At 36.7% G+C, this 14,220-nt stretch overlaps 2 protein-coding genes across 3 annotated transcripts; one reads left to right on the top strand and one right to left on the bottom strand.

Annotated features, from left to right (window-relative positions):
• Window positions 1-889: 889 nt before the first annotated feature.
• Window positions 890-5,589, bottom strand: LOC125209541 (serine/threonine-protein phosphatase 7). Its single transcript, XM_048109141.1, has 5 exons — window positions 5,002-5,589; window positions 3,687-4,178; window positions 2,385-2,531; window positions 1,593-1,700; window positions 890-1,316 (listed from the first exon to the last, which is right to left on the bottom strand). Exons 1-5 carry the CDS (start codon window positions 5,530-5,532, stop codon window positions 1,215-1,217), a joined length of 1,380 nt encoding a protein of 459 aa, XP_047965098.1. The 5' UTR covers window positions 5,533-5,589; the 3' UTR covers window positions 890-1,214.
• A 2,908-nt stretch (window positions 5,590-8,497) lies between these two features.
• On the top strand, window positions 8,498-12,905 carry LOC125215235 (thioredoxin reductase NTRB). 2 transcript variants are annotated; one of them, XM_048116597.1, is made up of 3 exons: window positions 8,498-9,627; window positions 12,044-12,100; window positions 12,700-12,905. In XM_048116597.1, the coding sequence occupies exons 1-3, from the start codon at window positions 8,583-8,585 to the stop codon at window positions 12,702-12,704; spliced, it is 1,107 nt and encodes a 368-aa protein (XP_047972554.1). In that variant the 5' UTR covers window positions 8,498-8,582; the 3' UTR covers window positions 12,705-12,905. The 2 variants fall into 2 exon arrangements, with proteins under 2 accessions (XP_047972554.1, XP_047972553.1); XM_048116596.1 differs by having other exon boundaries at window positions 12,733-12,905.
• Window positions 12,906-14,220: the final 1,315 nt, after the last annotated feature.

Genomic DNA, 14,220 nt, shown 5'->3' on the forward strand with positions numbered 1-14,220 from the left:
AGCTCCGGCGAACCGATGGAGGAGAGGGCAAAGCTTCGACAGAAGAACTATGCTTAGGAGAGAGTGTATGGATGCAGATTGTGGATTCTAGTTTCCGATGCGGTGTGGGGACTGTTTAGAATGGCTACTCTATTTATGCTCAAATTAACGTAGGGTCAACGCACCGTCTAAAAAGAACTAGACCCACTAGACTTGGGCTAAGCCCGCAACTAGGCCCAAAGACCAAGATCCAGTCCAAGTCCAAGTCCAAGTCCACCAAGGACAAGGACACGGCGCGAGGCGGGCGGGTGTATGCGCGCGTGTTCGCTACAAGGGCAAGCATGCACTTCATTTTAGTCCACTATAATTATTACATGTAATAATCCTTCTTATTAAATACTAGTTTAATAAGGTTGTAACTTTCAATGTGGGATAATTAACTCTCTTAATTATTCCCTAAGCTTCTCTCATAGCTCATTAAGTTTGCAATTTTGCACAACTTTAATCCATTATTTCTCACTCACCGGGAATCGGATTTGAGAAAATAAATATACCACGGTCATCTACTCCGAACGTAGATCGACACTATATTATTTAATTTCACAAAATTAAATATCTCGTTGAAATTATAATTGGTCAAAGTTCATTGACCGGGCATAGATTCCAACACAAACCTTGGGGTTTCAAGGTTTGATTCATATTGTTGTGTCATCTTGTATCTTGTATATCGGGGAGTGAATAAAATAAATCTATCTTCTTCTAGCGTATATATAATAATAATAATATAAAAAAAAAAAAAAAAAAAATTGGTTTAAATCAGCTAACAAAATGCTTCAGTAACTGATTTAACCAACCTCAAAGTATTCTATGCAGTTGGATCAAGCCGATGTTAAACATAGCCATTCAAACATATACAGAACTGAACACACATTTCCCCTCTAAACGCTCAAATACAATGAATTTGGAACTGAGGTGTTAGTTTCTTTACACTGAATCAGTTACAATCTAAACAAATTCACTACACAATAATTTGGAGGAAAATAAAAATTGCGACGTCATTAGACCCTCATATTCAGCAGGGCAATGATATCATAATGTACAAGATTATGATACTCACCAGTAGGGAATCTATATTTGCCTTTTCACAAATATATAAATACACACTTTAATAGAAAACGGGCAAAAGAGCATACACAAAAATTCATTCGGTATTTTGCAGTCGTAATATTGCCTTTTCAAGCAGCAGACTGCTGCAATCCAGAATCCGTCACCATTGATACCAGGTCCAATTCTTCATCAGAATCAATAACATCTTCGAAATCATAATAAGGATTTACCTACCAATATCGTAAACCAACAATTAGAACAGTGAAAATCTTTCATTTTTCTGTATGAAATATATATCTCCACCATAACATGCATAACAAAGAGTCGAAGATTGCAGACATCCTCCATTTCAGATGGAAGCTTTTCTATTCAAGTTTCCAAATTATACTCCGTATATAGAATTGTAATCAAATGATAACAGGTTCTTAAAATGATAACATAATAACTATTGCAATGATATATGACTAGTACCTATTTTCATAATATTGACAAATAGGAAACTTTACCTTCGGTCTTGGGGTTACAGCTTCAAAGCTGTGAAACATTGGTGTGTCGAAGTTTGGAGGTTCCAAGACAATATAGGCTCCTTTGTTTTTATAACGCTCTTCTGTTGCCTGTGAATAAGACAAAAGATTGAGATGAAAATCGTAAAATGCATTTTAGAACTTCTGAGTTCTAGCTCCAGGATCAAATTTGTCGTACCTTTACAAACATGATTTGACATCTACCGAAATTGTGTGCCATGGTTCCAAAAATAATACTAATGGTCTAACTCATAGATAGTTCATGCAACATTTTTCCAAACATAATTTGGCATATATATGATCAAACTTGAATCCCTGATTCTAGAACTAGAACGAACATTATTTTTCAGTTTTACAATTTAATTCCAGAAACCAATTTTCCTGGTATCAGAAAGTCTCCTAAATTCTCAATCAAACACCCCAATTTCTCATTCAATTATTAGTGTAAATGATAGTACAAGATAAGGTCTGATGACTCCTACTATTTTGAATTTTTTTTATGGGTCCTTAGAAAAGACTTGGCATGTGGCATGACTCAATCGTTAACTTTCTAGTATGTTTTTTACGCCATAACGTGGATGGTCCAACCAACTATAATACCATAGTACCTAAGGTAAATAGAAATAGAACATGCATATATGTTTGGTCTACTTGCTTAGTAGATACCGAATCCATGCAGTGGCAGAACTTCTACGTTGAATTTGTTAATTTTTTAGGTTACATCTAAAACTTGAAGCCATTTCTAGGCTCTGAATTCAGAGATCATGAAGCTACCTGAAATTGTGGATAATCTGGGGCGCTGAATAATGTGATGAGCTTGCCGGACTCAACAATATGATCTATAGTATATCCAACATCCATTCCTCCAAGATCAGGCCGCTTATCCCGTGCATCAGGGCCTTCATGTGACCTGATGATTAACTGAAATGCAGGAAATGAATGGCACTTGAGCACATCAATTTCGCAATTGAATCATAGATAAGCTCACACAGATGAAGAGTGAGATGTACAAGTATATAGTAATAAAATCTACACAAAGGAGCCATGCACTTCATACAACCAACTTAATTGCAGTAAGATAACTCCAGAAAAAGGTAAGTGCAAGGATATGTCTTTTACCTAAAAGTAAAACTTTAAATACAAAAATGTACACTACGGCATACTGTGTAAGAGTTAGGGTTCAAATGCAAACCAACATATAACGATTCTTGTTAAGAGAAAACACAGGTAAGAGGGGATATCACATTCCCAGATATCCATATCATGGTAATTAATGTGGCTAAGGTTATAGTAAAATGTAATGTAGCCATCAAGGATAGTCTCGTTCTACTCCAAGAAAAAGCCACGGGGTATATAAGTTCTTGTTTGACAGAAAATAAATTTTCTGAAACCTATCATATGACAAAATAACTGCAGCAAGGAGAGATTTTCAATATTCTCCACAAATGAAAAACAGGCTGTTGAGACTCTGCATATTGGAGCAGTTTGCATTGAGCAAACAATGTCAAAGATCAAGAATCTGATATTGGTTAGAAGACCTATATTTTATCATGCCTGAGTTGCTGACCAGGTTTTATGATGTTGTAAATGCATGGGGCAAATGAGGTATAAAGGGTGATTAGATTTCTTTCCTGTTCTCATGTCATACTTTGGTTATTCCACAAGAAATAGTCCATACTACAATAAAACATAGTACTAGTATTTTTTATTTCCCAGCAATTAAATTCAGCAAGTTCGTATCACAGTCCAGGTCCTCCTAATTCTCAGATATTCCATTATAATGGTCCCAGCGATTGCAATAGTGAGAAATTATATTCAGTTCATTAATTATCTGTTACAAGTAAAACTTCAATTCAGTTGCATTAGGACATTCCAACAAAGTCAGTCTAATGAAGGGATTAGGGGTCAGCATGCTTTCCATTTCACCAACATGTATATGAATTATGCAGTTATATATCTCTCGTGTGGTAAAGATTCATATGTCAGATACATGTTCAAAAATTACAAGTTGCCCAATTTGATATAGACCAACCAATAAAAATTAATTCTCATATGAACAGTAGTGAAGTTGAATACCTTTAAATTGAACTTCTTCAAAAATTCTTCAGTACAATCCGGACCATACAAGAGGCCAATTCCTCTCTCAGTATTTGGGGAAAGACCAGGAGTCATTGATGGATCTGACCATAGGATGTCGCCAGGAATCAAGTTCTGACCTTCCCAGGGAGGATCAAGGACAGATCTTCGAGCTTTTGCTAACTCCTCAAAGGAACCGAGAATTAAAGAATCCACTTTAGGGTTGTGAACAACCTTACGATTCTTCTTTTTAGACCTTTTTGATGGAGTGGCAATCGTACCACGGAAAAGCCCTCCATGTGCCGTGTAAACTTGCCCAGCTATGATTGAAGCAAGGGGGAGTCCTTCGAAACATCCCAAACACTTTCTGTAGACATGCTTTCCATTATCACCATATTTAGCTAACACTTCCTTTTCAAATCCATAAACAGAAGTGCAATACTTAGATTCATGATTTCCACGAAGCAAAAATACCCTGTGAGGCATAAGAACCTACAAAGTATGTGAACCCCATTATAATCTCAAATTACAGTAGTAGCTTTAACTTATTATAATTGAGCAACCAAGCTTTTTCTATGACTAGAATCCTCTTTTGTGAAAGCTATAGTAACTACAAGTAACAAGTAAGCAAAGTCCAGAATTTCATGAGCCTTTCACACACCGACTCTCTATTAACAGAAACAAAAATAGGCTGAACGTGATGTAGCCAAAATATATGCATTGGATCACATTCCAATAACCAAACTATCGTCTTCTTAATCATCCTATTCATTATTTTCCTTTTACATTCAGTCAAGTGGCATCTAAATTAGATACTAGAATCTAGTGTGCCCTATTTACAAAGGGAAAAAGCTTATCAAAAAAGGTATATGCATAAAATTCAATACTGATTAAATCTTAGACAAATCTCATATACTAGCTTATTTCATACTCTTTATTACAACGAACCGCTCGCCACCTCGGGAGACTAACTAGTCAAATACATAATAGTCTAAACACAGCAGACATATGATACAAATGGTTCCAGGCAAAACTAACATTTAAAGTGAGACGAGCAGCAATATCTATCTTACCACAGAAGTGAACTCTTCAGTCTCAGTTATGAAGATCAAGTAATTAATTGCTGAACAAGGCATGAAAGACTAAATGATAATTCAAGCACTGGCACCAAAGCTAACAAGATTAAACTCTAGAACGAATATGAACTAGAAAGACCAATCACCACTTAACACTTGATTTCCTCACGCATCACAGAAAATCACAAATTTAGCTAGAGACATCACTAACATAGCAGAAAACAAAACGCAACCCTAACCTTCCAGGCCAGTAGAATCAGAAAAACTTCGAGCCCCCAAGCACCTCTGTCCACATAATCCCCATTGAACACGAAAAAGCGATCATCGGCAGGAAATCCGGCATCTCTGAGCAGAAAAAGCACATCATGCAGCTGACCGTGAACGTCCCCCACCACCACGACACGGCAGTCCGAATTGAGATCGGAATTCTCGTCGATCCTGACGCAATTGGGCTCCTTGTGCAAAATCTTAGATGCGGTGAGCACGAGCTTGTCGAAGGCTGCGACGGGGAGGACGGAGGGGAGCTCCGAGGGCGGAAGAGCTTTGGAGGCCCATTCGAAGGCGTGCATGAGGTCGGAGACCCAGGAGGCGGTGAGAGCGCCGTCTTCGGGCCATACGATGGGGATCTGAGGGAGGGTTTGGGGTGGGGAGCGTGGCTTGGAATCGGAGGAAGTGGAGGTTGAGGCGGCGGAAAAGAAGTCCTCGTCGGAGGACTGCGGCGGTAGAGGAGGAGGAGGAGGAGCCGCCGCCGCCGGTGGTGATGGGAGCATAGCTGGCTATTTTGCCTCTGATGCTGTGTCGACGTGGCTTTGATGGTCGACCAATTCTACGTATACTATATTTAATTAAGTAATTCAACCAATTCAAATAATTCAGCTAGCACACCTATTAATATGATTTAAGTAATTAAAACATTTCAATTATTTCAGCTAGCACACCTATTAATATAATTGAAGTAATTAAAACAATTCAATTATTTCAGGTAGCACGCCTATTAATGTAATTAAGTAATTAAAACAATTCAATTATTTCAGCTAGCACACCTATTAATAGTGCAACTTTTTTTGTTAGAAAAAAAAAATCAGTTTTACTTGTGTTTTTTCTAAATAGCACAAGATAGCACAAAAAAAATCTGTCACTGTTATTCACAGTACAAAATTTGCCCGATACATTTCATGAGAACCTTGAAAAGAGATGAAGTTGCATAATAACCCCTTAATTTACAATGGAGTTTCCAGTTGGCCAAACCAACCACCCGTATCCATTTTTTCGGTTGATAAAAGCAAGAAAATCTTGTGATTTGTGGAGATTTATAGAGTTTAATTCTTTTATTAAATTCAAGTATGTACATTATGGGATATTGATTAGTGAAAATGATAAAGTCACTAATTAAATCCCACAAGTCACAACCAAATGATAAAATGTCCAATCCGAACATGAATATATTAGAAGTCATTTTAAGCACACTTAACAGATCTCAGCCGATTTACCATATATTTCGTCTTAGCCACTTATTTGGTCCCTACCACTGATTAGAGTGCTAAATAACCATGGTTATAAGTTTGATCGAGTTTAGTAATGGTTGGTGGTATGCTGCAACAATGTTTAATGAGTGTTCCAACTTGAGAAAAAATTGTAAATAAATAAAAGGGTAAACTGCTTCTAAAATCGTCAACTTTCATAAAATGCTGGAATTTCTCATGAACTTTAAAAGTTGCACGAAAAATCACAAACTTTGCCGGGTTGTGCAAATTTCCCGAGTACCCGATTCTGAAATTTTCCGACATTAACTTATCTTCTGTGGGAACCGGAAGCGTGACTAGGCAGCTGGAACACAAAACTACGTCGTTTTGTGTTATGCTAAAAAAAAATTATTAAAAAACCTCATATTTCATTACGTATGTTTCTGGAGGAAATTTTTTTACAATTTCTATCTTCATCAAGCGAGAAAAATCGCGTTGATCTCTCTGAAAAATCGTGCTGATCTGCATCGAGAGAACATCACTGGAGAACATCACCATCCGAACTAAATCGAACATTACCATCTGAAAATCACCATCCAGACAATTAATGAAACCAAAATTCATCCTACTCAAAATCAACAAAAAATTAAGCAGCGGAGGTTACGGAGTGTAGAACTTACAGAGTCGCCAGCGCCATCGGATGTTGCGGTCGCCGTTGCCGTCACCGTCGTTGCGGGGAAGAGGTCGCGTCGTCGCGCTGTGCAGAAGAAAGCGTATGTTTGATGTTTAATTTGATGTTAGGGTTAGATGTGTTTAAGTTCAATTTTGGGGGTTTTGCCTTTTAAAATCAGATTTTAAAAATATAAAATTTAAATCCAAGTCATTGTACACATTAGCGTCCACAACATCATCCACGTCAGACAGTTACACGCGTCAGCACTCTACTTAGTCGGAATACCCGACTCGGGAAATTTGCACACGGGAGCAAAGTTTGTGATTTTTCGTGCAACTTTTAAAGTTCACGGGAAATTCAGCCTTTTATGAAAGTTGACGATTTTAAAGGCAGTTTATCCTAAATAAAATAATAAAAATTCGTGTTTGAAAAAGGGCAATATACAATCCCACATTTTTCTAATTTTAATGAGTAAAGGTCAAAATTGGTCCTGAACATATGACCATTTTACGTTTTTGGTCCTAAACATTATCTTTTGGATTTTTTGGTCCTGCACATATGAAAATTTGATCATTTTGGTCCTCCGTCAACATTTCCGTTAAAAACTAACGGTCAACAAGTTTAATCCCTATTTTGACCAAATTAAACTTTTAATTCTGATTTTTTACTCCCTAATTAATTCCTTAATTATTTTTGTAAATATTCTAAACCCATCATCACCACCCCAGATCTACTCCAGCTTCTTCGACGCCTCCGGCCGCGACTCCGGCGACGCTAGGTCGATCACCGCCAGGTCGAACAACCACCGCCGCCGAGAACCACCTCTCAGAAGCTCCGCCACCGCCTCTCCGAGATATTCTTCCCCGACGACCCGCTCCACAAGTTCAAGGATCAGTCGTGGTTTCAGAAACTGATTTTGGCGCTGCAATTCTTCTTCCCAATTTTCGATTGGGCCCCCAATTACACCTTCCAGCTCTTCAAATCCGACGTTGTTTTCGGCGTCACCACTGCCAACTCGCCATTTCCCAGGTGCCCTAATTTTAAGAATTCAATTTCTTCCCAAAAATTGAATATTCTCGTCCAAGATCGATTTTTTCATGCAAATTTGAGTTTTCTTGATTTCAATTTATAGAATTTTGATTAGGGATTTGTTTTTGGGAAATACAGGGGATAAGTTATGCTAAGCTAGCAAATCTGCCACCAATTATTGGTTTATGTAAGTGGGAAATTCATCAAGAATCCCTTTATCTTGCTCTGTTTTGTTTTGAACTAAAGGCTATGGAGAATATTTGTAAAAATAATTAAAGAATTAATTAGGGAGTAAAAAATTAGAATTAAAAGTTTAATTTGGTCAAAATAGGGATTAAACCTGTTGACCGTTAGTTTTTAACGGAAATATTGATGGAAGATCAAAATGATAAAATTTTCATATGTACAGGACCAAAAATTCAAAAGATAATATTTACGAACAAAAAAGTAAAATGATCATATGTTTAGAACCAATTTTGGCCTTTACTCTGTAGGAGTCTTGATAAAAAAAAGCAAAACAATAAACAACCCCAGCAAGTCCAAAACCATAAAAGAATCATTTAAATATGAAAAAAGCAAAACCCTAAATCGAAAGTCGAAACCTTGAATGGTCCACCCGCTCAATTTCAATTGAAATCCCAATTCTGAAAGCTTGATGACCTACAACTGTTTCTCCAAATTCCTCACCACTCTCAAGAAAGCCCGCAGCTTTATCGGTGTCGCCGCCCTCTCCACCACCACCACAGCCGCCGCCTCCGCCGCACCGGCTTCCCCCAAGTTCTCAGCCATGGAATCCGACCTCCAGACCCTCAAAACACGCGTTTGCATCATCGGCAGCGGCCCCGCCGCCCACACCGCCGCGATCTACGCCGCTCGCGCCGAGCTCAAGCCCATCCTCTTCGAGGGCTGGATGGCCAACGACATAGCCCCCGGCGGCCAGCTCACCACCACCTCCGAGGTCGAGAATTTCCCCGGCTTCCCCGAAGGAATTGGCGGGATAGATCTCATGGACAAGTGCCGCGCGCAGTCTGTCAAATTCGGCACGCAGATCTTCACCGAGACTGTCTCCAAGGTTGACTTCTCCGGCTTTCCGTTTAAGATTTTTAGCGATTCTAGGACTGTTGTTGCCGATTCTGTGATTGTAGCAACTGGTGCTGTTGCGAAACGCCTCAATTTCCCCGGCTCCGAAACCTTTTGGAACCGGGGGATTTCTGCTTGTGCCGTGTGCGACGGCGCGGCGCCTATTTTCCGCAATAAGCCACTTGCAGTTATTGGTGGTGGTGATTCTGCCATGGAGGAAGCTAACTTTTTAACTAAGTATGGCTCTAAAGTGTACATTATTCATCGGAGGAATGAGTTTCGTGCTTCGAAGATTATGCAGAACAGAGCACAGACGAATCCGAAGATTGAAGTGCTGTGGAATTCGACAGTGACTGAGGCGTATGGGGAGAGAACTTTGGGGGGATTGAAGGTTAAGAATGTGCAGAGCGGGGAGGTTTCAGATTTGGCTGTTTCTGGTTTGTTTTTCGCAATTGGGCATGAACCTGCAACCAAGTTTCTGGATGGGCAGCTGGAATTGGATTCGGATGGATATGTGGTCACGAAGCCCGGCACCACATATACCAGTGTGAAGGGTGTCTTTGCTTCTGGTGATGTTCAGGATAAGAAATACCGGCAAGCTATTACTGCTGCTGGTAGCGGTAAGTATTCTATAAGAAAACTGTTCTCTGCTGAATTTAATTTACTCTTTACTGTCTTTTGTATTGATTTTGATACTTGAAACTTTTTTTGGTGTTTGCTGACTTTCACATTGTTTAAACCAGAAATCGCCGTCATAACTATTGCAGAATAAAAAAGATATATTTATGATTCAACATAGAAAAAGTTGATGCCTTTTGGATGATGGATTACTATTTTGGTGAAACTCATTAAGAAAAGAATTCAGCTCATGATGTAGCTTCCATGATGTTTCACCAGTATGTGCTTTTATTTTGGTATATGGAAGTTAAGAAATGTATAGTATAAGGCGCTATTGTGAAACAAAGATTAGGTTCCGCAATTGCTGATATGAAAGGATCAAATTGAAGTTAAACATAGGGATTCCTCTTCTTTACATAGTATCCTGTTACAGCCCTCCTAGTGTTAGTATCTAAACATGATTAGTTTAGTTTCTTAAGAAAACATGGATGATCTTGAATATTTAGGATGTGATATAGTTCTATGTGTTGATTCCGCACCTACAATTATGCCTTGCCAATTATGTGGAATTGCAATGAAAAGAAAAGAATAGTTTTGAGCCTATGACTTTTAGAATCCATTAGGCATCATTGCTTGAGTGTATTCAGTTTCTTAATTCCCAAGTAAGGTTGAGGTTGATGAAAAGATTTTTTGAGAGAACAAAGTTGCTTGATATCTATTGTTTGGTGTAGAGTACAAGTAATTTGGAGTATACTAGCACAGGTTACTTGTTTTCATGGCTCATCTCTCTTTATATGACTTGAAAAGGTTTTACTAAGTTACTAAAACTCACCTAAAAAAGTTAAGCTTGCACGATGAAAATGCTTCATTATAATGTAGAGTAGGATATTAATGAGGTTTATACCTCTAATATCATCATGTTGCTATGTTATGAATATCAGTACATTGGAAATTTGGAACACTTTGTTACCTAGATTATTAACTTATTTCACACTGGTAACTCTAAGATTACTCCAATTTCAGAGTTCTATATTGTCGAATAGGCAAAGAATTAACATAGAATTTAGTGAAAAGATTTAGAAGCTTGTCAAAACAACATTAGTAAATGACGTAGCTTTATTTCAAGACATAGGTATGTGTAAATTGGCAATTGAGATAGGGTTAAATCAGTAATGACTGCTCAACAAAAACAGATGATATATCCACAAGTGTGACCAAATTAATTTTTGCTTGAGTCATGTTATGTGTTTGAAATTTTCTCTAAGTGAGACCAGTAATCTTCTCTTGAATCATTTTTTGTTTATAGGGTATATTTTTCATGGTGTTGTATTTGTAAGATACTTGTTAGTGTGTATTAGTATATAATATGCCCGGAATCTCTATGTGGAATGATGTAACAAAGAGATTAGTCACCTTCCAAAGTTACCAACTGTAACCAAAGGAAATGCAAGGCATTTTCAGTCAACTAACACTAATATTTGGAATTGTTTGAACCGGTCTTTCTTCACCCTTTCCAGTGAAGGAGAAAGCACTTTTCTTAGTGGCAGTTAGGACCAATATTAGATTCTGTGTAAATTTCATTTATTGTATTTGTATCCTGTTTATTTTACAAGACATAGTACAGGATATTTCTCTTATATCCTCAAATATCGTCTGCAGTCTGAATTCTTTCCTTAATATTATACTTCTTAAACCCACACTTTCCATTCCTATCCCTAAATCTGAATCTGCAGTTCACTTGATTGAACTAATTTCTTTTGTATGCAAGTTATCAACCATTCAACCTTCCCTATAGAAATGAATAATCTGCATTTATCCTGGGAAAATAGTTGATCATCCTCAAAAGATTGCCCTGAATACAGAGTGATCCTTACTAAGCTCTATATGTCCTAACCTCATTACTTCATCAGATCAGTCAGACCAAGACACCGTCAACTGTCAAGAAAAGCATGTCATGTGTCATTTGGCACAAGGATTAAGGAAATACAATATGTTTCTTGGTCTTTGTAGTTCACTTGTCAGGTTATTTTAGTGTTCTAAGCGATCTCCTTGTCCTAGCTAAAAATTATGACGTTTTCTAGCCTCCTTCAGAAAGGAGTCTTTAGACATATAGGGAATACTAGTAAGTGGGAAGTTATCCCCAGGAACAAACTTTCACCACATATTTATTTGCAACTTTTCTGTAAGAGCCATTAACAATGTTTTAAGATTTCACAAACTAATATGTTATGCATCTATCCTATCTGACACTTAATTCAGGAATTCCATTCACTGCTTTGTTTGCTGCAACCACTGTTTTAGTCCTTTTTGATTCATTATTTCATTATCATCTGTAGTGGCTCCTAATCTGATGAACATATACTAGAGCTTATATTTTCTCAAGGAATCTAAACTGATATCATTATCTACATTATGCAGGGTGCATGGCAGCTTTGGATGCAGAACATTACCTTCAAGAGATCGGTTCTCAGGAGGGTAAGAGTGATTGAGCATTTAAGCTTATTGGAATTAGTCTCAATGAATATTACAGACATTTCAAATGAAGAGCTATGGTGCTACCCTTATTTTAGTATCCGATATTGGTGCTGAACTTGTTACGATTGAAGAACAAATATTTGTTATGAAATTATAATTTATTTATATCATCCTTATCTTGATTATTACTGCTGTTCTATTACTTTTGTTAGTTACTTCCTTATTCTTCTTATTGGGAATTTAGGACCATAATAGGGCTGTCATGTTCACACTATCAACTGTCAAGGCCCAATTAGAAGTCAAATATAAACACTGAGTCACAGACCTAGACTTGCTTGATATATGTTGGGTTAGATTCATGTACTGTTGCATAAGGAAATGAATTAGACTTCAGTCACCTTGTTATGAACATCAGATGATGATGTCTGGGTAATGTTATAAATTCAGTCCTTTTGCTAGACCTGTTAGCTCTCGTCTCTGCTCTGTCTATAGACATGGAGTTCATAGGTGCCTGCATTAGTGTCTGCTTCTGCACTGCATCCACACCGTTGCAATCTTTGTACATGTGCTCTCCTTGCTGTTTGTTTTGATGTTTGTAGTGTGATGAAGATCCCGGAATCTTGATTTGACAGATCACGGTGGGCACATTTCCAAAATCTGAGGAACTTAAGAGGGTGGTAGTGTCTCACCGAGGTTTGGTCAATCCCCTCAATTGGTTAAGCATCTCTATTTACAATCCTTGTACTACTAGGCATGCTATTATGTCCTTTGATTTAAATTATAGTAAAGACTTAATTCAGATTTCTTTGGTGGATACAAGGTATACTAGTTTAATAGAACTAATAATAAACTAATACTCCCTCCGTGCCCAAAGAGTATGAACTTTGGGTTCGGCATGAGTTTTAATAAATAAGGGGAAAAGTAAGAGAAGAGAGAAAGGGTAATGAAAATAATGTAAGTGGAGAGTATGGAGTATGGTCCATATTATTATAATTGTATAAGTGTTAATGGTAATGGTATAAGTTGTAAATAAAATGATGTGTAGGGGTAGTATGTTGTTTGAATTTTTCAAAATTAGAAAGTTCATACTCTTTAGGAACGGACAAAAAATGAAATAGTTCGTACTCTTTTGGAGATGGATGAAGTATATTTAGTTTATACTTTGATGTGTCGTGCAACTAATTTAGTTGAATATGAGTATTTCTTTTCTGTTTTCAAAAATAAAAACATAAAAAAATAGGTATCATAATATTCTATTTTGTTAATATGTCTATGTTTAAAATATCACTTGCTTTTTCTCCCATTTTGATAATTGGGCCTATTTTCACACAATTATTTTACACTCATGTTTCATTATAAAAATTCCATTTGGATAAGTGGGCTTATACTAAATTAATGTACTCATATGATTTATTAATAATATTTTCCACATACTTTCCTTCACATTTTTAAAATTTTTTTGTGTCGATTGAAAATAGGCCTTGAAATTATCAATTATGGATGAAGAAAGTAAAATATGTATTCAAGAATATAGAAAAACCGATGTCTACAATCACTATAATTTTCTGAAGAAGTAGTATTAGAATATAAAGATACAGTAGGAAGCAAGTACTCCAGGTAAAGGAATAATACACGTGTATATTTGCATCTTACATACATAAATCTCTTATAAAGAGATTTTTTATATGTATATATCTTTCTTAGTTTTGGTCTCCGGAAGAAGTTATAAATTTAATTTTCTTTCAGAGTCTACAAATCTAAAACTGCAAGAATATCTCCGGCAAGGGAGGTGATTAATGGCTAACTAATTAATAATCCAAAATTAAGATGAATTTTTAATCATTAGATTATAAATCTAGTAGTTGATATAATGTCAAGTATATTATATTTTAAATTTAAATAATTATTAAATAAAATTAAAGGGCATTAATGCCAATCCCCTCTTATTAAAATTATCCTAAAATTTTAAATTTACGTAACTATCTCAATTTAAATTATTTTTTTCGCAAAAAATATATCAAATTAAAGGTAATTTTATAAGGATTCTAACGAGATCAATTGCATATGTTCCGACGATGTTCGGATGATGAAATTTGATGATTTTTATTTCAGTTTTCGTA

The sequence above is a fragment of the Salvia hispanica genome, chromosome 3 (genome assembly GCF_023119035.1).
Source record: "Salvia hispanica cultivar TCC Black 2014 chromosome 3, UniMelb_Shisp_WGS_1.0, whole genome shotgun sequence".
Taxonomy (NCBI): Eukaryota; Viridiplantae; Streptophyta; class Magnoliopsida; order Lamiales; family Lamiaceae; genus Salvia; species Salvia hispanica.